Source organism: Tursiops truncatus, chromosome 5 (genome assembly GCF_011762595.2).
Source record: "Tursiops truncatus isolate mTurTru1 chromosome 5, mTurTru1.mat.Y, whole genome shotgun sequence".
Classification (NCBI taxonomy): domain Eukaryota; kingdom Metazoa; phylum Chordata; class Mammalia; order Artiodactyla; family Delphinidae; genus Tursiops; species Tursiops truncatus.
This window is the reverse complement of record NC_047038.1, coordinates 85,370,577-85,393,560: the sequence shown is the minus strand read 5'-3', so window position 1 is coordinate 85,393,560 and position 22,984 is coordinate 85,370,577. Positions and strand designations below refer to the sequence as shown.

The 22,984-nt window shown below is 37.7% G+C and overlaps 1 protein-coding gene and 1 long non-coding RNA gene across 12 annotated transcripts in view; one reads left to right on the top strand and one right to left on the bottom strand.

Annotated features, from left to right (window-relative positions):
• Nucleotides 1-1,937, bottom strand: part of LOC109548823 (uncharacterized) — a 199,662-nt gene extending 197,725 nt beyond the window's left edge. For all 6 annotated transcript variants that reach the window (XR_012332014.1, XR_012332018.1, XR_012332019.1 and 3 more), the window contains exon 1: nucleotides 1,781-1,937. This is a non-coding gene — a long non-coding RNA (uncharacterized lncRNA). The remainder of the gene's footprint in view (nucleotides 1-1,780) is intronic.
• Nucleotides 1,938-1,996: 59 nt separating this feature from the next.
• Nucleotides 1,997-22,984, top strand: part of UBA6 (ubiquitin like modifier activating enzyme 6) — a 94,949-nt gene continuing 73,961 nt past the window's right edge. For 3 of the 6 annotated variants that reach the window (XM_019928098.3, XM_019928097.3, XM_019928100.3), the window contains exons 1-4: nucleotides 1,997-2,115; nucleotides 6,131-6,193; nucleotides 19,558-19,652; nucleotides 20,189-20,217. In XM_019928098.3, coding sequence (XP_019783657.1) covers nucleotides 2,045-2,115; nucleotides 6,131-6,193; nucleotides 19,558-19,652; nucleotides 20,189-20,217 — 258 coding nt within the window. In that variant the 5' untranslated portion in view covers nucleotides 1,997-2,044. Of the gene's footprint in view, nucleotides 2,116-6,130; nucleotides 6,194-8,348; nucleotides 8,400-19,557; nucleotides 19,653-20,188; nucleotides 20,218-22,984 lie in introns of those variants that run through there. The other 3 variants (XM_019928099.3, XM_073805311.1, XM_019928101.3) reach the window with 3 other exon arrangements.

Genomic DNA, 22,984 nt, shown 5'->3' with positions numbered 1-22,984 from the left:
GAAAAATGTGGGTCTTAGATAATATTCAGTATATTCATTTTCTATTGCTGTATAACAACTTACTGTAAACATAGTGGCTTAAAACAACACAAATTTATTAGCTCACAGTTCTAAGGTCATAATTGTGGGCCCATCACAGCTGGGTTCTCTGCCCAGGGCCTCACAAAGTTGAAATCAAGGTACCAGCAGACCTGTTGTGATCTGGAACTTGGGGTTTTCTTCCAAGGTCATGTAGGTGTTGACCAAATTTAGTTCCTTGCAGCTGTAGGCCAAGGTCCCCTTCTCCTTATTGGCTGGAAGCTGGAGGCCACTGTAAGCCCCTAGAGGCCATTCCCATTCCTTTCTATGTGCCCCCTTCCCTTTTCGAAGCCAGCAATGGAGATTTTCCCTCCCATCAAATTCCTCACACTCTGAATCTCCTTCTCCAGGAAAAGACCAGTCTCTTTTAAAGGTAGAGGGGCAATTTACAAATAAACAAACATACACCAGAAGGTGACAAATCTCAAAAAAGAAAAATTTTAAAGTGTACACTTGATTTTCCCTCAGTCTAGAATGCTCTTCTGCTAGATATTCACAGGACTCACATCACTTAGGTTTTTAGCTCAAATGTCACTTCTTCAAAGAGGCCACCTTTGACTACTATGTCTAAAATTGTCTCTGTCCTCCTCCCCAAGTCTCTTTTCTTCACCTTATAAAGTTTTCTTCATAGTATTTACTTTCTAATGTTATTTTTCATTTATTTTCCATTTTTTTGCCTTCCCACAATGAGACTGATGAAATCAGGGATCACTGTATCGCTATCACCTAATCATCGTCTAGTCATTAGGCCCTAATGTTTAACAGGCATTCAATAAATATTTAAGAAGGAAAGAAACAGGGAAAAGAAATTAGGAGAGAAACTGGTGTTATTTGCGGAGCGAACTTTTCAAAGATATTTATATCTATTAATTTTAGAATAAAGAGAGAAGACGGGATTAGTCCAGTCCTAGAGCAGAACCTTGAAAGAATGGGACACAGACCAAGTTCATTTTCATGATTATGTAGAAAAGGTACACAACTTGATTGAGAGATCTGAATGATGGCATAGGTGAGCAATATGAAGTTTCCAGGTATTTGGAGATGTGCAAGTTGAAAAGAGAATAGAGGCACAAAGGATAATGCCCTTTTGCCTGGACCCTCTCTCCACACCAGAATGGGAAGAAATTCTAAGTAAAAATATCATACATTACAGATGACATAAATACATAGTGTCAAAGTATTTGTCAGTTTTTAAAATCCTACAGACATTTCTCCAAACATACACTTATTTAGAATGAAAGATAAATCGTAATATTATTGAGTCACACTAATTCTTGTTGTTTTCCAAGAAAAGTGAAAGGGGAGTCAATGAAAAGGGAATTAGATGAGAGGTCCTTACACATATGTTCAGGTACTTAATCTGGCAAGTCACACCAACCGTAAATTTCTGTCCCTCACAAATTGAAGGGGGCAACCTGGATGACATATGCCATTCATAGCTCATAAAATCACGATTCTATCAAATTTGTGACAGTGCTTGACACGTAGTAGACGTCCAAAATTATTTGTTAAACGTGTAACGTCTTAAAATGGAATCCCAGACTGGAAATCCGGAGCTACTTATTACTAGCCTTTGGGGTTTTTAAAAGTATAAAATGAAAGGGTTTCTTCTTCCTGCTATAAAACTCTTAAGGATTTTGCTACGCAATCCTATCACTTCGCTGGCCACTGGAATCCTCTGTGTTTGGTAGGTGACTCGTACCTTCAGTGTTTTGGTTCGGTTTACATCTGCCAGACGCCAGCCGCAACATTCCATTCCCTGCAATCACCTGCAGCAAAGCCCACTCCACGACCACACCCAAACCGGAAGCCAGGACGCCTCTGGGCTTGACGGGAAGGCGCCGCCGGGCTGCGCGCTCCCCCAGACCCGCCCCCTCCGGTGACGTCACCGCCCGCCCCTTGACCTCACGGTCCTGCCCCCTTCCCTGCCTCCCAATATCCAGCAGCGGCTGCGTCTCAGGAGGCGATGGAGGGCTCTCAGCCGGTGGCCGCACGTCAGGGGGAAGAGGCGTCCTGCTCCTCCTGGGGGGCCGGCAGGTGAGAGGACGTGTGTGGGCGCGAAGAAGCAAGGCGTGGCGGGCAGGACCCAGAGCCCGGCTTTCTGCTTCTCCCCCTAAGGCGGGCAGGGAGTGCGCGAGAGGCCGCGGGGCTGGCCAGAGCCGGCCCTGGGCGGCTAGGGGAGCGCGCGGTGTGGGTGTGGCGGCGTGGGCTCCGGCCTCTGCGACTGCCGGCTTCGTTGAGGAAAAAGCCCACTTATCGCCCCTTTCAGCGCTTTCTCAGTTCCGGTTGGGGTTTGCCATTCCTCCTTCCTCCCAGTCACCGGACGTGGAGGGGAGGGAGGGGCTCCGGCGGGGAGTTCTGGTCCGAGTCGCTCGGTGTGAGCTTCCCAGACCTGGTGCCGGACACCTTCCCTCCTTTCGATAAAGTGAAAGCTAAGCTCTGCTGTGCGCTGTCCTCCGCTGAGATCCTCTGAAAACTATTACCAGAGGGAACTTGGTAATAATGAATCAGTGGTAGTCAGGACACTCTGAGGCCTCTGTTGACTGCACTTTAAAAAGAAAGAAAGAAAAAGAAATCCAGGAAAAAAACACGAGTTACCCATTCTTATTTCCCAGTTGGTGTTGAGGTTCACGTCTTTTCCATTCTGGCAAAAATAGAGGGGAAATGTGCGTGTAGTGCCTGTTTCAATCATTTCGTAATTAATAAAGCGGATAGTTACATTCTGCCCACTACCAGAATACAATATGCCAAAGATAAAAGTGGTGCAGATTTGATTTTGAGCTAATGTGAGTGTTCACAAACCTGTAGCATTTTCACCAGCTTCAGACTGAAGGGATGCTTTTTGGTACCATGGTATTGCCTGCCATTGCCAGCATTGCCGGATTTACTTGGGAGATATTATGTAATACAAACAAAACCTTCCCTTATTTAAAGCATTTTTGATCGCCATGTAGACCTTATCATAAGAATGATTTTTGAAATATTCCAGTAAGGCAGAACTTTATGAAAAGTAGGTGCCAGTTGTATTATTAAGTGACAGAACTGGTTAGAACGTAATGCTCTACTCATGTTTATTTAAGAGCTTTACCCACTAGACTGTTGCCCTCCATGCAAGGAAGATAGCTAGTGAAAGTATACCAGGGATAAGAAAGCTGTAATAAAAATTTTTGTTACAGTGCCAGGGTATATTGTGTATTTGTGTGTTTTTATTAGCTAGAAGCTGATATCACTTGATCATCTAATCAATATTTGATAACAGAAATAGTCACATTTTGATATTATATTTTCAAATACTTTGGCTTGTATAGCAACACCAGGCCTAGAAAATAAGTTTCCAAAACTGGATTTTGTGCTATCACGTTGTTTTTAGAATCCTGTGATTGATAATTAGAGCTTCCCAAAACCTAGAATGGATCACACTTTTGCCAAGATGATATTGATCTTAGCTGTCACCGTGGCTCAGGCCCAAATGTCCCAGCTGGTTCCCTCTGGCCAGGAACTATTTCTGTTTCCCAGTGTTTACCTATTATCATTTTTCTTTCTGTGCTGTGCTGTGAAAAAATTGGAATGAACTGCGGTAAATGATACATCACTTTGTGTCTTGTTACACTAGTATGTTTAACCTTTTTTTAATTTTTAAAATTCATTTAACTTTTTTTTTTTTAGTGCTTTCTTCATGCCTACTGTGAGAGGCAATAGGCAGTATAATGTGGTTGTCAGGAGCTAGACTGATTAGATTCAGGGCTCTGCCATTTACCTGCTCTGTGACCATGGGCATATTATTTAAGTTAATCTCTGTCAGTCTCAGGTTTTTTCCTCTGTTCAATGGAGACAGTAATAGTGTCTATCTCATAAAATTGTTGAAAGGGTTAACTGAGTTAGTACATCTAAAGCACTTAAAGCAGTGTGTGACGCATGTTTGCTCTTGTTATTAAATGTCAGGTACTGTTTTAGGGATTTGGAATACAGTAGTGAATTCCTAATGGATCATATATTCTATAGGGGAAGGCAGATGATAGTTAATGATAATGAAAAAAATACATAATTAATGATTTGAAGAAAATACAGCAGGTTAACAAGTTAGGGAGCCACTTCGTTGATTGTGTTACTAAACCAAACTTGGTCTGCTTCCCCAATGCACACCAAAGCCAATCTCCTGGCACCAGGTAATGGTGAAGAAAAGTACGGTTTATTGCAGGGCCAAGCAAAGAGAATGGGCAGCTCATGCTCAGAAGACAGAAACTCCCCATTGGCTTTCAGGGAAGGGTTTTTAAAGACAGTCTGAGGGAGAGGGTTGTGGGGTGTGTGATCCATGCTCAGTTCTCTGATTGCTTGATGGTGAGGTAACAGGGTAATGTTTTTGGAACCTCAATCATCAACCTTCTGGTTCCAGCTGATCAGCAGTTCAGCACACAGTTAACTTCGTCCACCTGGTGGGAGTTCTAGCATCTGCAAGACAAAGAAAGGTCCTTGACTTTGTTTTATGGCTAAACTGTTATTACTTTGACTGCTTTCCTTTGTTTCTACATTTTCTCATCTCTCTGATTAAATTTGCTCTTTGGAACTCGGGGAAAGCCTAGGAGGCTAAAACTTTTGTACAAACAAGCGGGGAGGGGAAATCTGTCCCAGGGAAGGCCCCACAGGGTCCTGCTCAGTTTCAATGGGGTGATCCCGAATGGTCTGTGATGTTTGTGAAGCAATATTTTAATAGAGGCTTAAATGGTAAGAGTCAGTTTTTCAGAGATCTGAAGGAAGAACATTTGAAGCAAAGGGAATAGCAAGTATAAAAACACTGAAGTGATAGCAAGCCTGGCTTTTTGAGAACCATCAAGTAGGCCAGTGTTGTTGAAGATAGTGAGCAAGAGGGAGAGGTGTGGGCGTTGAGGTAGGACAGGTAACTGGGAGACATACATAAAGGCCCTATTATGTATGCTAAGGTGTTTGAATTTTGTTCTAAGGGTAAAGAAAACTTACTGAAGGATAATTCTAAGTTAGGGAGTAATGTCTGACTACATTCTAAATGTTTTAGGCTGTTAGATGGAAAATTAATTAAAGGGAAGGGCAATAGAAATAGAATAGTTTAGGAGGCCTTTGAAGTAGTTCAGATGAGATATGATGATGGTTTGGCCTGAGATTGTATTGACTGAAATGGTGAGAAGTGATCAGATGTGAGATCCCTTTTGAAGGTAGAACTAACAGCACTCACAGATAGAGAAAATAAGGGAACAAGTAAAGATCCTTAGATTTTTGGCCAGAGCATGTGAGTAAATGGTGGCATCATTTGCTTGGTGGTCCCAAGTGAGTTGGGAAAGACTGGGGAAGAATAGATTAAGCAAGGGAAATTGAATTCTATTTGAGGCTTGTTATGTTTTTTTGTGTGTTTTTTTTTTTGTGGTACGTGGGCCTCTCACTGTTGTGGCCTCTCCCATTGCGGAGCACAGGCTCCAGACGCGCAGGCTCCGCGGCCATGGCTCAAGGGCCCAGCTGCTCTGCGGCATGTGGGATCTTCTCGAACCGGGACACGAACCCGTGTCCCCTGCATCAGCAGGGGGACTCTCAACCACTGCGCCACCAGGGAAGCCCGAGGCTTGTTATGTTTGTGATACCAGTTAGACATCAGAATAGAGATATTGTTCTGGCAGATGCGTAAAATCTGGAGGGCAGAGGAAAGGTCAAACATGTAGAAATAAGCTTAGATATCATTATATGGTAAATTCCGAGTGTGTATATTATAGAAGGTTTATGGGGCACTAAAATAAAATTGCTAAAATATAGATCCATCAGAATATATGTAACATTGATAAACAACACGTGAGAATAAAGCAACCATGGGCTCTAATTTTATAATACAGGGTAGGCAGTCAGTGAATTTAATCTTGATCTATTTTTAAAATCTAAATAAAGTGGTAAATAATAAAATATATATCTGGTTTGTAAAACCTGTTTTAGTAACTAGTGAATCTGATCCCATGTATAATTGAATATGAGTATTACAGAATATGAGTATTGAATAGCCATACTGGCCCTTATAAGTTATGTTTTCTTTTTTCAGTGTGAATACAAATTTGCCCAATATGCCAACAGAATCTGTGGAGATTGATGATGCATTATACAGGTAAGAACATTATGGAAACTGAAACATTTTCCCCATTCATTGTTCTCCAGTAACGGAGTAGTTTTATTCAAAGACACCACTAGGCCTATGCAGAATTTTGTAATATATATTCTAAGAGTTCCACTCAAGTTAAAAATTCGGGTTTCTTTTTTTGGTTTTGTTTTTGTTTTTTTTTACTGTAGGCTGAAAGCTTGAATAATATTTAAATCTTGGTTGCGTTAGGTTTAGGTGATATGACTAAAAATGATTTTGCTATCCACTACAAAATATACCTCTTGTTTCTGGACAGGAGTACATATTTATGTTCTTGATAGTGCAGGAGTCTCATGAAAGACAATTCATTTCACTTTAGTTAGTTATACAGTAGCATCTAGAGACCATGTTAACTTCAGTGTGATCTCATTAACAACATTGCATGTTTGCACTGTATAGACAGTGGAGAAGTATTTTGTGATTGAAGAGCTGTGATTTGAATGGAATTTAGTGGGACTTTTTTTACCATATTTTTTCATGAAATAAAAATACTTTTTTCAAAATTAAAGAAAAATTAAAAACACATAAATTGCTGTCATTTCTAGTCATTTCTAGTTTCTAGTCATTTCTAGTTTCTAGTCATTTCTAGTCATTTCTAGTCATTTGTCATTTCTACTTTGAGATGTTTGCATGAAAGATAGTATACTCTCAGTTTAAAAGTTTTTAGATTTCCTCTATAAGTAACCATGAAAAAATAAATTTTATGTAGGTAGAATTTGGAACAATAGGCTCATCATGTATTTTGGATTTCTTTCTATATTTTTTTATGTGGGATGCAGAGTCAATTTTGAGCAGTTTAGGAGGAGCTGATACATACCACCTGGTATGTTGATTTCAAGTCACATTTTGCGCTATACCTTGGAAGAAGAGTTAAAGACTAACTTGATTTTGCTTACGTGAAAACTGTTTCACCATGTGGTCTCCTGACTATGATTATACTTCTGAAGTCATCTTAAATTTGGACTCTTCATCTGTAATTACGATGTTCTTAATGTCCTTCTGATCATATTCTTGGGAAAACAAATGGCAGCTCCTTGAGATAGCATTGGCTAATTTTTTTCATTATTTGTTACAGTCCTTGTGAAACATTTTTATATCCCTCCAATCCTATAATGACTGATTAATGAACATAATTTTCAGTAAACCAGAGATTAAATTTTCCGTTTGCAAAGCTAGGTAAGTAGGCTTACAGTTCACTTGTAGTCAGTTTGCTGGACTGAAAGTAATAGAATACAGCAATTTAGGTATCATATATAGCAGTTCATATATGATCAGGTATTGCTGGATCATAAGGTAGTTCTATTTTTAATTTCTTAAGGAACCTCCATACTGTTTTCCATTGCATCTGGACCATTTTACATTCCCACCAACAGTGCACAAGAATTCCAGTTTCTCCACGTTCTCACCAACACTTGTTATTTTCTCGGGTTTTATTTTTGTTTTATTATAGCCATCCTTACAGGTGTGAGGTGCTGTCTCGTTGTGTTTTTGCATTTCCCTGATGATATGTGATGTTGAGCACCTTTTCATATTCTTGTTCGCCATTTGTGTGTTGTTGTTGGAGAAATGTCTAGTCCTTGCCCATTTTTTAATTAGGTTATAGGCAGGGTGGGGGGGGGTTGCTATTCAGTTGTAGTTTCTTATATATTTTAGACATTAAACCCCTTATCAGATACCTGGTTTGCAAATATTTTCTCGCATTCCATAGTTTGCGTTTTCATTTTGCTGATTGTTTGCTTCACTATGCAGAAGATTTTGAGTCTGCGGTAGTCTCACTTGTCTGTTTTTGCTTTTATTGCTGTGCTTTTGGTGTCATATCCAGGAAATCCTTGCCAAAACCAATGCTGAGAAGTTTCCCTCCTATGTTTTCTTCTAGAAGTTTTATAGTTTCAGGTCTTTTGTCTAAGTTTTTAATCCATTTTGAGTTGATTTTGTGGATGGTATAAGGTAGAGGTCTAAATTCTAATCTTTTCATCTTTTGTTTTGGAAATCCAGTTTTCCCAATGCTATTTGTTAGTCCAAACCTACCTTTTCCTGTGAGTACACTGGCCATACTAGACTACTTCTTACCATAGTTTATGCGTTTACACCTGTTGTCTTTTCTTTTTTCTTTTTAGTTTATTTTTGGCTGGGTTGGGTCTTCATTGCTGCGCAAGGGCTTTCTCTAGTTGCGGTGAGTGGGGGCTACTCTTATTGCAGTGCATGGGCTTCTTATTGCGGTGGCTTCTCTTGTTGTGGAAAACGGGCTCTAGGCACACATGCTTCAGTAGTTGTGGCGCATGGGCCCAGTTGCTCCGCAGCATGTGGGATCTTCCTGGACCAGGGCTTGAACCCGTGCCCCTACATTGGCAGACAGATTCCCAACCACTGCACCACCAGGGAAGTCCCCAAGGTCAATACTTTAAATACTGTTTATTTATTCCTAAATATTGTCATTGAAATTTGTTTAATATTTACTAGGTATACAAGTTTTTCCCAGATATGAATAATTGAATCTCAGGTTATAATTATTTGTAAACATTTAGGCTTTCCTACGAAACTGAAACTCTGTAAAATCTACAAATCTTGAATGTTAACTAAGTCTGATATTTGTACATATATTTAGGTAGGAAATATTTTTAGGGCAGTTTCAATACCTACTTTAACAAAGTGGTTTGCTAAATATATTTCACTTTTTTCTTACTACTCAATCTTAAATTATCTCATAGTTACTGATCAACTAAACCTGAAATTATTCTCAGAATCTAAAGATTTCTTTTTTGGGGTGGGGGAGCACTTCTAACAGCATTCTGGGCCCCATCTCTATTTAATTTTGCATCTTTATTGCCAGCAAATTGCTGGGTGAGTTAGACAGCTAGTTAGACTTGAGCCAGTTCTGTAGATCTGCCCATTTCTTTTCCTCTGAAGATATGCCTGAGCCTGCTAATCCCAAGATTTATCTAAAGAAATAAATGAGTCCTAATTTAGGACTAAAGCCTTGGTTTTCTAACTCTGCTTTTACCAAAGAACTCTCTGTTGGAGGTAATTAAAACTAATTCAGATAGTGATACTTTGCTGTCTCTTTTTTTATGTTCCTTGCATATAGGTTCCTGTGTGAAGATCACTATATGAACAAGGCGTGAATATCAGAGCAGCACCAGGGCATTCTTAGCTTTCTGGATTAATACAGTCATAATAGTATCAAAACTGTGTGTGTTCTAGTGTAATACTAGAGGAGACTTCTCTGGCTTTTGAGATAACCGTTTTTCTGGATTTGCTTCTACTCCTCTTGACTTCTTTCTGAGACTTTTCTTAGTCTGCTCTTGCTTTGCCTGCACCATGAATGCCAGGTTCCAACTTGAGGATTTTTCTCTCAGTTTATACTCTAGTTCACATCCATTTCCATGATTTTAGCTTTCTGTCTATATTTGAGTCCCTTTCCGCAGCTTTCTTCTTCCAAGTTCAAGACCTTTGTTTTTAAATGCACACAGGATGCTGTTTTCTTGTTTGTTTGTTTTGGCTGTGTTGGGTCTTAGTTGAGGCACGCGGGATCTTTTCATGACGGCACGCAGTCTGCTCAGGTTTCTCTCTAGTTGTGATGTGCAAGTTTTCTCTCTCTAGTTGTGGCACACAGGCTCCAGGGCACATGGACTCTGTAGATTGCAGCACATGGCCTCGGCCTCTCTCGTCGAGGTGAGCAAGCTCAATAGTTGTGGCACGTGGGCTTAGTTGCCCCGTGGCATGTGGGATCTTAGTTCCCCGACCAGGGATTGAACCCGCATCCCCTGCATTGGAAGGCAGATTCTTTACCACTGGACCACCAGGGAAGTCCACAAGGTGCTTTAAAGGTAAACCAGGCAGATGTTCAGCAAATAACTACCTTTTTTTTAATTGACATATAGTTGATTTACAATGTTGTGTTAGAATATCTACTTCTTAGAGAAACACTATGGTACAGTGAAATGAACATGGTCTCTGGATTTAGAGGATAATGTTCACATCCAATCCTGACATTTATATGAACCAAAACTAGTTATTTAATCTTTCTACTTCTCATGTGTAAATAAGAATAACATCTCTTAAAAATAATATCTAAGTCTTAAAGTGTTCACGCAAAAACTTAATATAAAATTTTCAGCATTAAGTAGCACTCAACACCATTGGAATCCTTTTCCTTCCCTCTTCCCATTCTCAAGCTTAATTAAATGGTGCCACATCCACTCAGTAACCTAAGCTAGAAACCTTGGTGTCGTCTTAGGTTATTCCCTGTTGGTCATCTTCCAAATTAACTTTTTTAAATCCTTTATTTTTAGACAACTCTTAATTCCAGCTCTTTCATTTTTCTCTCCCTGCATTTGGAATCTCTCAATTGAGCTATTATAATATTCTCTTATGTGTTCTCTTTAAAACTATTCTTGTCTCTAATCCATCTTTCATAAGTTATTCAAAGTTGTATTTTTGGCACTTACCTTGGAGTCCATGGCTTCTTGGCTTAAAATCCTTAAATGATTCCCTATAATCTACACTGATGAGGCCAAACTGTACAATATACATTTAAGCCCTTTTATGGATACAGCATAACAGTAGCTGACAGTTTGAACTTAGGTATTAGATATGAATTTGAATCATTCTCCATCATTTATTAGTGTATGATCTTAGGTTACTTAACCTTTAAGTCCAATCATTTCTTTCATTTATTCATTAAATATTTAATGAGAAAATGTGCACAAATTGCAAATAAATCATGAAGAATAGTACTGTACCTATGAATTCAGTAGCTTCTAATTTACCATGAGTTATGGCCATATCTTTCTTTTTAGACTCCATGTCACTTCTCACCACTTTACACTCTGACATCCTATTCTTTAGCCTTGTTCAAAATTTATGTATATATTGTCAGGGTCTAGGATTTGATTTTGCCCTATTTACAAGCTAAAAGCTAGCCTATTATTCTTTAGTGGATGCTAACATAAGGTGTGAAACATCTGGGTCAGAGACAGAGGATTTCATTACTTATAGCAAACAGCATGGGCATCAGCCTGCCCACTGTTATCAGTGGGCATAATTTGTGTGACTTAAATTTTTTTAAAGCTTTTTAGTGCAGAATATGGTTTATCTTGATCAATGTTCTGTGTGCATTTGGAAAAAATGTGTATTCTGTTATTTATTGGATTGTCCTATCAATGTCAATTAGGTCAAATCGATTAATAGTGTTGTTCAGCTCTTCTGTATCATTACTGATTTTCTGTCATTCTTTATATCAGTTACTGAGAGAGCGGTGTTGTCCATAATTTCCTGTTTGTATATTTCTTATTTCAGTTCTACCAGTTTTTGCTTCACATAGGTTGAAGCTCTGTTATTAGTGCATAAACATTTAGAATTGTTATGTCCTCTTGATGTATTGACCATTTTATCGTTATGAAATGGCCCTCTGTATCCCGGTGATTTTCTTTGCTCTGAAATCTGTTTATCTGATATTAAAAGTCTGCTTTTCTCTTGCTTATTGGTAGCATGATATCTTTTTCCACCCTTTGACTTTCATTTGTGTATTCAAATTGGGCTCCTTATAGGTAGAATATAGTCAGATTTTTCTTTTTATTCAATCTGGCAGTCTTTTTTTTAAATTAATTAATTAGGCCGCATTGGGTCTTAGTTGTGGCGCGCAGGCTCTTCATTGCAGCGTGCGGGCTTCTTTATTTGTGGCGCACAGTCTTCTCTCTAGTTGTGGCACACGGGCTTCAGAGCACAAAGGCTCAGTAGTTGTGGCACGAGGGTTTAGTTGCCCCGCAGCTTCTAGGATCTTAGTTCCCTGACCAGGGATCAAACCCACGTCCCCTGCCTTGAAAGGTGTTTTCTTCACCACTGGACCACCAGGGAAGTCCCTGACAGTTTGTCTTTTAATGGAGTGTTTACACCATTTATATTTAATGTGGAATGTTGATACTGTTTTTGCTGTTTGTTTTCTAATTGCCTAATCTGTTACTGGTGTTCCTTTTTCTCTCTCTCTCCTTTTTTTTTGTTGAATAATTGAGTATTTTAATTATATTTTATCTCCTTTAATTGGCATGTTACTCTACAGGTGTCCCTCACTACCCTTGGGAACTTGGTTCCAGGAGCCTCCATGTACACCAAAATCCATGGATGCTCAAGCCTCTTACATCAAGTGATGTAGTACAATGAATGCAGTTGGCCCTCCATATCCTCAGATGTGAATATGGAGGGCTGACTGTATATTTATCGAAAAAAATCCACGTATAAGTGGACCCACACAGTTCAAACCTGTGTTGTTCAAGAGTCAACTGTACTTCTTTCTTTTGCCTTTTTTAGTGATTACTTTATGGTTTATAGTGTACATCTTTAATGTATCACAGTGTATGTTCAAATCTTATTCTGTCACTTCCTGTATGACATAAGGTTACAACAGTGTACTTCTGTTTTTCCTGTTCCAGGATTTGAGTTATTGTTGTCTTAACATTTTACTTCTACATGTTATAAACTCACAGTACGTTATTGGTTTTGGCTTAAGCAGTCAATTATCATTAAAAGAGATTTTAAAAATAAAGAAAAGGGGGTTTTGTATTTATCCATAGATTTGTCATTTCTGATATTCTCTATTCCTTTGTGTAAATTAAGATTTCCATCTGGTATCATTTTCCTTCTGCCTGAGGATTTGCTATAACATTTCTTATAGTGAAGGTCTGCCAGCAATGAATTCTTTCACCTTTTGTATGTCCAATGAAGTCTTTACTTCCTTTTTTTGAAATTGAGTATAGAATTTTAGGTTGACAGTGTCTTCCTTTCAGTGTTATAAAAATGTTGTGCCGCTGCCATCTGATTTGTACTGCTTTCCTGGGAGAAAGTTGTCATTTGTACCTTTCCTCTGCATGATCTGTTTTCTCTGATTTTTGTAATATTTCCTCATCATCCCCAGTTTTAAACAATTATGATATGCCTTGGTATAGTTTTCTTTATATATCTTGTTCTTTGTTTGCATCATGTTCTGTGAGTTTATTGTGTTCCTGGAAAATTTTTAACTGTTTAGTTGTTCAGTTTTGTTTTTCTCTCCCCCTTTCTCTAGTCTCTTTCAGGGACCTCAGTTTCACATATATTAGACCAAGTGAAGTTGTCCTGCAGCTCATTTAAGGTCTGGGTTTGGGGGTTTGTTTGGTTTTTTTTTCCCAGTCTTTTTTGTTTTCATCTCTGTGTTTCAATTTGTAAAGTCTATTGCCATGTCTTCAGGTTCACTTCTGCAGTGTCGAATCTGTTGTTAATTCCATTCAGAGTATTTTTCATCTTAGATTTTATAGTTTTCATCTCTAAAAGTTTTGCTGCTTCTTGAGCATATGAATTATATTTTTAATTATTTTAATGTCTGTTTACACATTCTATCATCTGTCATTTCTAAATGTGTTCTATTGTTGATTTTTCTGTTCACTGTAAGTTGTATTTTCTTGCTCTTTTGCATATCTGTAATTTTTTAGTGTATGTCAGACATTATGAATTTTACTTTTTTGGTTGCTGGATAACCTTGAATTCCTTTAAATATTCTTGAGCTTTTTCAGGGACACAGTTAAATTACTTGAAAACAATTTTATTTTCTCAAGGCTTACTTACTTTTAAGCTTTGTTAGGTGAGATGAGAGGAGACTCAATTCTGAGGCTACTTTTCCCCCAGTATTGATGTAATATTCTTTGGAGTATTCTATCCAGTGCTCTCTGTATTATAAGGTTTTCCATTTGGCTGGAGAGGAACATAAACTCTTTCTGACCCTTTTTAAAAACAGTGATTGTTTCACTTGCACTTGTCACCTGGTTCTTTCCCCAGCTTGAGGTTGTTTCCTCATCGTAACTTAGCTGAAGACTCAAGGAGAACCCTCTACAGATGTCTGGTGTTCTCTCTGTGCATCTTTCTGCTCACAAATTCTAGCCTTGAATTCACAGCTCGCTCTCTTCAATTCAACAAGGAGACCACCAGGCTCTTCTTGGGTTTCCCTTCCTGCTCTGTCTCCTGGAAACTCTCCAGGCTAGGCAATCATAAAACTCACCTCATTTATTTTTCTCCTCTGAGATTACTGTCCTCAGTTACCTATTTTCCAGCGTCTCAAATCTGTTGTTTCATTTATATTGTCCAGTTTTCAATTGTTTAAGGCAGAAAGAGGATAAATCTGGTCCCTGTTACTTAACCAAGGCCAGAAGTGGAAGTCTTAGGTACATACTATATATCTCTTACCTGCCATTCTTTTTCATGCTTTTCTTTTTCCTAGCATAGAATGCTTTTCCTTCTTTGATTAATTTAACTCCTCTTAAGTCTTCAGATTTCAACTTGGATGAACCTCATTTGTGAAGCTTTCCATGACCTCCACTGATAGAGATAATCACTTTCTCTTCTGTATTTCAGGTTCCCTTAGTTTCTGGTACTTCTGTATATAGTACTTAATAATGGATTATTTGATTATTTATCTCCCCCAATAACATGTCGCAGGCATCCTCCTAGGTATTTTATATATTTTATTTTAAATAATTTAATCCTCACAGTACCTCATGAGGTTGTTGCTATCTTGATCCCCACACAGTGCCAGTGCCTGCCTTGAAATAGATATTTTAATAAATTTATGAATGCCTGAAGATAATTGAAGTACATCCAGAAGATAGTGATTAGAGTGTTGAGGGGGACTCAAAATGATGCCATGTTTGGAGTTGTTTAAGGAACTGGAGATGTTTAGCCTGGAGAAACCTGGAGGAACCTGAATACCATCTTCAAATGTTTGGAGGGCTGTCACATAGAAGAGGGATTACACAAGTTCCCTATGGCCCCAAGGAGGTAAAATTAGGACTAGTGGTGAGAACTACAGGGAGATATTGTACCTTCATTAAAGGGAGAATCTTTAATAAATAGGGCTCTTTAAAAGTAGAGTAGTTAGCCTTGGAAATTTCCTTTTTACTGGGTACATTCACTGATATGTTGCACGTCTATTTAATACAGTCAGCTGTAATGTATCAATGCTGGGCTTGAAGTTACACTCTCAGCTCTTTAAATCCCATCCGGTAAGATTTAAGGGTCAATTGCAGAGTACCTGCCATTGCCTAGCACAAACTAGGCACTTACTTAGTACCCTTACCCTTGGTGGCCAGCATTGAAAAGGCAGGTAATTTAATCAACTGTTGAGAATTTGTCTGAGATTATATGATTCTTTGAAAACCTTGGCTCATATATCTTAATTTTATTCTTTTGTCTGGATGTTCTTTGTCATTTATAACCACGTTTGTGTCATGGCTATTCATTATTTACCTAAGTAGTCTTAAAAATAATTGATGAAGACAAGTGTGAGATGAAAAACATTTTTCTAATGTAGTTTTTGTGACTGTGAACGTAGAAAAAAGAATTCAAGCCCTCTGCTTAGTAGAGCATAAAAGTGTTGTTCTTGTGTGCCAGTTCATTTCTTTCATTAATTTAGCAAATTGGTTTTGTGTGTCCGTTATGCTCCAGGCCCTGTTAGTCAATGGGGATACAGTAGTAAATAAGGCAGGCCCTGACTTAAGGAATCTACATCTCCTAGGCAAAATAGACAAATAGTGAAAATGCACTGTGTTAATTGTTATAATAGATTGAATGTAGGGTGTTATGGATGCACACAGAAGATGATCTAACACTGTTTTAAGAAAGTTTAGGGGTATCAGGGGAAGTATCATGGGAGAAAATAATATATAATTTGAGACCTGAGGACAAATAGGAGTTATTCAGGCATAAAATAGTGGGGAAGAGGAATATTCCAGAAAAACATATAATAGCCAAAGAGAAAGTACATTTGGAGAACTGAAAACCTTTAGTACACCTGGAACATGGAGTTTGTTGGTAGAGTGACAAAAATGAGACTGGATAGTCAAGCAGGGACTAGATTATGAACAGCTTTGTGACTAATATTAGAGTCTAGACTTTATCATAAGGGATATAGGAAACCACTGGAGTTTTTAAAGCAGGAAAATGATTTGACCAGATTTGTATTCAGAAAAGTCATTCTGTCTTTCTTAGTTGGAAGTTAATAGGTAATATGTAAAACTGAAAAATCAAGAAAAAGTACAGACATGTTATTGAGAAAGAAGGGGATAAATATTAGAAGAAATAACTAAAAGAATTGAGGGTGGTTGGTCTTAGGACTTGGGAATCAGGGTAGGGAAGAGTTAGGTCAGGAACTGATTTTTTTTCTTCCTGTAAAAGCCTTGTAGAATGATTTAACTTTCTTAATCTATGTGCAGTGTAGTACAGTGGTTAAGAATATGGATGCTAAGACCAGGCTGCCTGGGTTGACTCTTGCCTCCACTATTTATAAATTGCTTAATTTCTCTATGATTAAGTTTTCCTCTCTGTAAAAATGGGAATAACAACAGAACTTATAGAATTTTTGTGAGGATTAAATGAGTTAATACAAATAAAACACTAAAACAGTGCATGGTGTGTAATAAACACTGAGTTTTAGCTGTTATTCTTACATGTCAGCACTGTTCAGGTACTAATATATAAGGAGGATAGACAAATTTACAATCGTGGGGCATTTTTTAAATGTTGCTTTTAGTAATCAAGAGAACAAGCGAACAAAAAAGTCAGAACAGGTATAGAGTTCATCAACATGATTATTAAGATTAATCTAATGCACATATAAGGAATGTTGTATCTAACAACTGTAGAGTACACATTCTTTTCAAGAACCCATGGAACATTTGTAAAATAGACCAAAGAAATTCTCAAATATTAAAGAGTGAAAATTATGTAGATAGTGATGTCTATTCACAATACATTTAAGCTAGAAATCAACACAAAAGGTAATTGTAAAATTCCTCATAAAATTAGAAATTTAAAAATACACTTCAGATGAACCCATAAGTCAAAAAAAGAATCATGATTAAAATTGGAGAATAGTAATTTAAACTACTATGGATCAAAATTTGGGATGCTGTTTAAGATCAGTTAAAGTTCTACATGTGGGGCTTCCCTGGTGACGCAGTGGTTGAGAGTCCGCCTGCCGATGCAGGGGACACGGGTTCGTGCCCCGGTCCGGGAGGATCCCACATGCCACGGAGTGGCTGGGCCCGTGAGCCATGGCCGCTGAGCCTGCGCGTCCGGAGCCTGTGCTCCGCAACGGGAGAGGCCACAGCAGTGAGACGCCCGCGTACCTCAAAAAAAAAAAAAAAGTTCTACATGTGTATTTTAGAATAGAAAACCTAAAAATTAAGGAGTTTTTATTTCAGGAAACTCAGGGAAGAAAAATAGAAAAGTAGAATTATTAGCATAGGAAACATTTCAAAAGCCAAGTTCACAAGCAGTGGCCAAGGGCAAGTTCCCATAAGCAGGCTAAAGATCAGGTCTGCTATGTTAACTTTTTCCAGGACATTAAGGATTTGAAACTATGGGGGCTTTGATACACTGCCAGGAGGAGAGTAAATTGGTACATCCACTTTGGAAAACAGTTTGGCGTTATCTAATAGTTAACCCTACATTTCCTCTCCTAGATATATGTGTTATAGAAACTACTACACTTGTACCATGACACATATATAAGAATACTCAGTCTCATTATTGGTAACTGTCCAAAACTGTAGAATAGGTAAATTATGGTAAATTATCACAATAGAATAGTACAGTATAATAGAATACAACATGAAATGAAAATTAATCAACAGCTACGTTGATATGAATAACTCATAAAAGTATTCAAATGATCCTGTTTATATAAAGTTCCAAAACAGACAAAACTTAAATATATTGTTTAGGAATACACAAATAAGGGTTGTAAGACTATATAATACACTGTTCCATACATACCATAGTAGATGTTCAATAAATATTTCATAAATAAATAAATCGATTTTATCTCTGAAGCAGAAATGGTGAATACCAATTTAAAAAGAAAAGTCTAATAGAGAACAGACTTGTGGTTGCCGTGGGGAAGGGATGGATTGGAAGTTTCGGATTAGCAGACACAAACTTATATATATAGAATGGTTAAACAACAAGGTCCTACTGTATAGCACGGGGAACTATATTCAATATCCTGTAATAAGCCATGATAGAAAAGAATATAATAAAAGAATATATATATATATGTATAACTGAATCACTTTGCTGTATAGCAGAAACTAACAACATTGTAAGTTAACTATACTTCAATAAAATAAATTTAAAAAAAACGAAGAAAAGTCTAGCTTTTATTATATATTGTAGGGAGTAAGGATGGAAATAGTAAAGATAGCTTTGTTTATAAAGTTTCTTCTTACTAAACAAGAGACCCTTTTTCAGGCTTTTATCTTGACTATCAATAGATGAAATATGGAAATTAAATAAACATCTATGTATTAAACATACATTAAACCAGCATCTGTAAATGTGCATGTGTGTCAATTCCAAAAGAAATATTTGGGCTTCCCTGGTGGCGCAGTGGTTGAGAGTCCACCTGCCGATGCAGGGGACATGGGTTCGTGCCCTGGTCCGGGAAGATCCCACATGCCACGGAGCAGCTAGGCCCGTGAGCCACGGCCGCTGAGCCTGCGCGTCCGGAGCCTATGCTCCGCAACGGAGAGGCCACAACAGTGAGAGGTCCGCGTACCGGGAAAAAAAAAAAAAAAAAAGCCAAAAGAAATACTTGCAACCCAAGGGGCTCTGGGATTATTTATTTATACTGAACTCATCTTTCAAAATAATTCTGGTGAGAAGCCATTAGAATGCCCCATCTTCAAAAACTAGTATAGCATCAAGTTAATGAATGTTCTTTCAAGTAAACTGTTACTATTGACTATTACTATATCTAACTTTTTAAAATTGCCAATGTGTATTTTTTGAAATTCTCATCCTGATACTGCCTTGTGACTGTTAGGATGGATGACTTAACAAGGTCCTTTATATAATTTATCAGCTTTTATATTTAAAATAATGTTTGAAAACTACTTAAGTCATCTAAACTCCAAGAAGGAAACCAAATTTTTGCCTGAGAAATCCTTTTCACAGTGAAAGGCTTTAAGTGGAAGTGGCAAACTCAGATGCCTGTGGTGGCCACCGAGGTAGTAAATGAGAGGAGAAGGATGGGAACTGTGGCAAATCTAGATCACATAGTCCTCCCTCTCTGAACAGGGCAACTCCTACTCAACTCTGTAGCCATGAGGGAATGTGGACTGTGGTGCCAAATCTTCTAATTCTTAAAAATATGTCATATATTTGACATTAATTCAGAACTTTTAAGCACTATGCAAGTGATCCGAAACAAGTCTGTGGGCAGGATCTAGCTGCCAGGTTATTAGTTCACAAATGATTTTAAAAGGATATACAATTTTGGTAAAATAATTTTCACTGTGTTTTACATGTAGTCGACAGAGGTACGTTCTTGGAGACACAGCAATGCAGAAGATGGCCAAGTCCCATGTTTTCTTAAGTGGTATGGGTGGTCTTGGTTTGGAAATTGGTAAGCAGTATTTTTATTCATAATTTTATATGATGCTTTTGAGCAACATAATTTAAAGAATTTAATTCCTTTCCCTTGTATTATTTTCTATAAAGGAAATTAGATCCAAAACCTTGATCAGGTTCAGTTTTGATTTTGGGTGGGGGGGCAGCTGGGGCAAGAGTATTTCATACTGTTACATTCTTCCACAAGGAACCAGTAATGACTCTCCTGCTTCTCTTTTTGTGATGTTGATAGTTATTAATGATCTTTCTCTGTATCCATTAATTCATTATGGTAGAGCACACATGCACACATTCATAACAGCATGTCTGGAAGCATACACTGAAATTTTAAGAATGATTATCTCAGTGTGGTTTGATATGGAAAATTTTTTTTTCTTTTTGTTCATCCATGTTTTCTAAGGAACCTATATTTCTTAGGTAGTAAAAAGTTAAAATTATTCAGAGATTTAACCAAACTCCATGAAGACATATCTAATATACAATTCCTAATATTAAGCTATTCCTTTTTTTTTTTTTCTTCCCCCTTTATAGCAAAGAATCTTGTTCTTGCAGGGATTAAGGTGAGTAAATGTCCTTGGTAAGAAGAATTGTTTGTTTGTTACAAACTCTTTTTTTTTTCCTCTCATCCGTAGTGGTAATATTACTTACACTTTGGCCTAATTATTGCTTCTTCATTTAGTAGCAAAATTGTCATAATTCTCTATTTTCCTCCTTTTAAAAAGCTTTTTATTACAGAAAATTTCAAAATTATCCAAAAAAAGAGAATAGTGTTAGCAAAACCCCATGTATCCATCATGCACCTGCAGTTATTAGCTCATAGACAGATTTGTTTCATGTATCTTCTTCCCATTCCCCACTGCCCCCAACTGCCAAATTATTTTAATATCAATCTCAGACATCCTATTATATCATTCTTAAATATTTTACTATAAACCTCTAAAAGATAAGGGTTCCTTTTGAAAACATAACCACAGTATCACTTCCACACCTAAAAACGTTAACAGTTTTTTAAGATCATTGTGATCTTTAAACAGAACTTAGCAACTTAAACAACAGCATTTACCTCAGTTTCTTTGGGGCAGGAATCAGGTGCAACTTAGCAGACTCCTCTGAGGATCTTTCACAAAGCTCCAGTCACCAATATTGGCAGGGCCTGCAGTCATCTTGAGGCTAGGGAAAGGATCTGCTTCCCAAACCTGCCCATGTAGTTATGGATAGGATTCAGTGGCAAGGTTGTGTCGTTCAACTTTCCCACCTCAGTCCCTTGCTGGCTATTAGTCGGAGGTCACCCTCAGTTCCTTGCCATGTGGCCCTCTTCATAGGGCAGCTCACAATATGGCAGCTTGTTCCATCGGAGTAAGCAAGCAAAAGACAAGAAAGGGAGGGGCTTCCCTGGTGGCGCAGTGGTTGAGAGTCCGCCTGCCGATGCAGGGGACACGGGTTCGTGCCCTGGTCCGGGAAGATCCCACATGCCGCGGAGCGGCTGGGCCCATGAGCCATGGCCACTGAGCCTGCGTGTCCGGAGCCTGTGCTCCGCAACGGGAGAGGCCACAACAGTGAGAGGCCCGCATATTGCAAAAAAAAAAAAAGGAATGTGCTAGCAAGATAAATCGCAGTCTTTTGTAACCTAATCTCAGAAGTGACATTCCATCACCTATGCTGTAGTCCTTAAAAGCAAGTCACTAGGAGGAGACAGGATTGCACAAAGGCCTGAATATCAGGAAGTGGGAATCATTGGGTTATCTTTGAAGCCTGCCTACCACAATCGTCAAGTATCTAGTTAGAGTCCATATTTTCCCAGTCGTCTAAAGAAAGAATTTTTCTTAAATTTGTTTTGTTCTAATCAGGATCCAAGTAAAGTCCATATGCTGGACTTGGTTTCTTTGAATCAATAGGTTTCCCTTCCCTGATTCTTTTTCTTTCTTTCAGTTTACTTTTTAAAGAAATCAGGTCATTTTTCACGTGTACCTCCATCTCTATATTTCTTATAAACTGGTCATTATATCCAGAGAATCAGATTCAGATTTGATTCTTTTGGCACTACTGCTTCACAAGTGATATTGTGTTCTCCCATCAGGAGGAAATAATATTCTGTTATCTTTTTTTGTGATTATTACTACCTATTAATGATCACTGCCTAGATCATTATTTTATTGGGGCTGTGATATTCTATTTCTGTCATTTCTATTTCATTTATTAATGGGAATAATATTTTAGAAAAATTTCCATTCATCACTTGTTTGGTTTCGCTACATATAGTTAGTACATGTGTAAAAGGCAAGATAAATACTTGATTTTCCCCCTTTATTTACTACTTTTCAAAATCACTGGTTTTCTCTGATCCCTCAACAGTGACAGGTGAAACTTGGGTGGTATGTGTTTATGTGAACATCATGATGGATTTAAACGTATTTGATGTGTTTTGAGTCATTGATGCTCAGATTGTTTCATCTTTGCTTTGGGGGTTCTTCTTGAAGTCCTTGAGTCCTTTTGACACTACCCCAGTATTCTTTGGTTGTCACTGCCTGTAAAGTCTTACCAGTGGACAGAGCTAGAACATTCATTGTGAATGAACACTGAAATTTCTGAGTTTCAAGCTTAGGATTACAGGGTACTTACTTATTTACTTCTTAGATTTTATATTTGTCTCTCTTCTCTTACTATAAGGTTTTGGGTCTTAATGACATGAACCTGATTACTTATTTGCTTTATCCTATATTATATCCTGTTATATCTATGACATAGTTTTGGAATAACAGTTCCAGCATTATTAATAACAATATGATTATTGAAAACAGTTTAAGATAAATTGTTTTATCCTTAGTGTCCCATCTGGATTTGGCAGACAAATTAACTGCTTTCTTAAGTCACTTTAAATAATTCCTTTGTGTAATTATGCAACAAATTCAAATAGATAGTTTTGTCCATTTATTCATTTTACTTTGGATTTTTAGGGATTGCTTTTTTAATTTGATTTAATTTTATTATTATATGAGGCATATAATTCAAAGTCAAATTTATAAAGCAAAGTATATTCAGGTAAGTCTAGCATCTCTCTACCCTATTTCCTCCTTCCCTTATTAGATTGCCTTCTTTTTTTAATCTGTTTTTAAATATAAGCAAATACATACATATAGACATGCAAATCTGTATGTGTGTATGTACATATTTATCCCCACCTGCCTTTCTTAGGTAAAGTGCCACACTTCTACCTTGCTTTTTATCACATACCAGCATATCCTGGTATTACTCCATAGTGATAAATATATTTTTTCACTTATTTTTTTCATAGCTGCATGAATATATGTTGTGTTGATGTATCATACG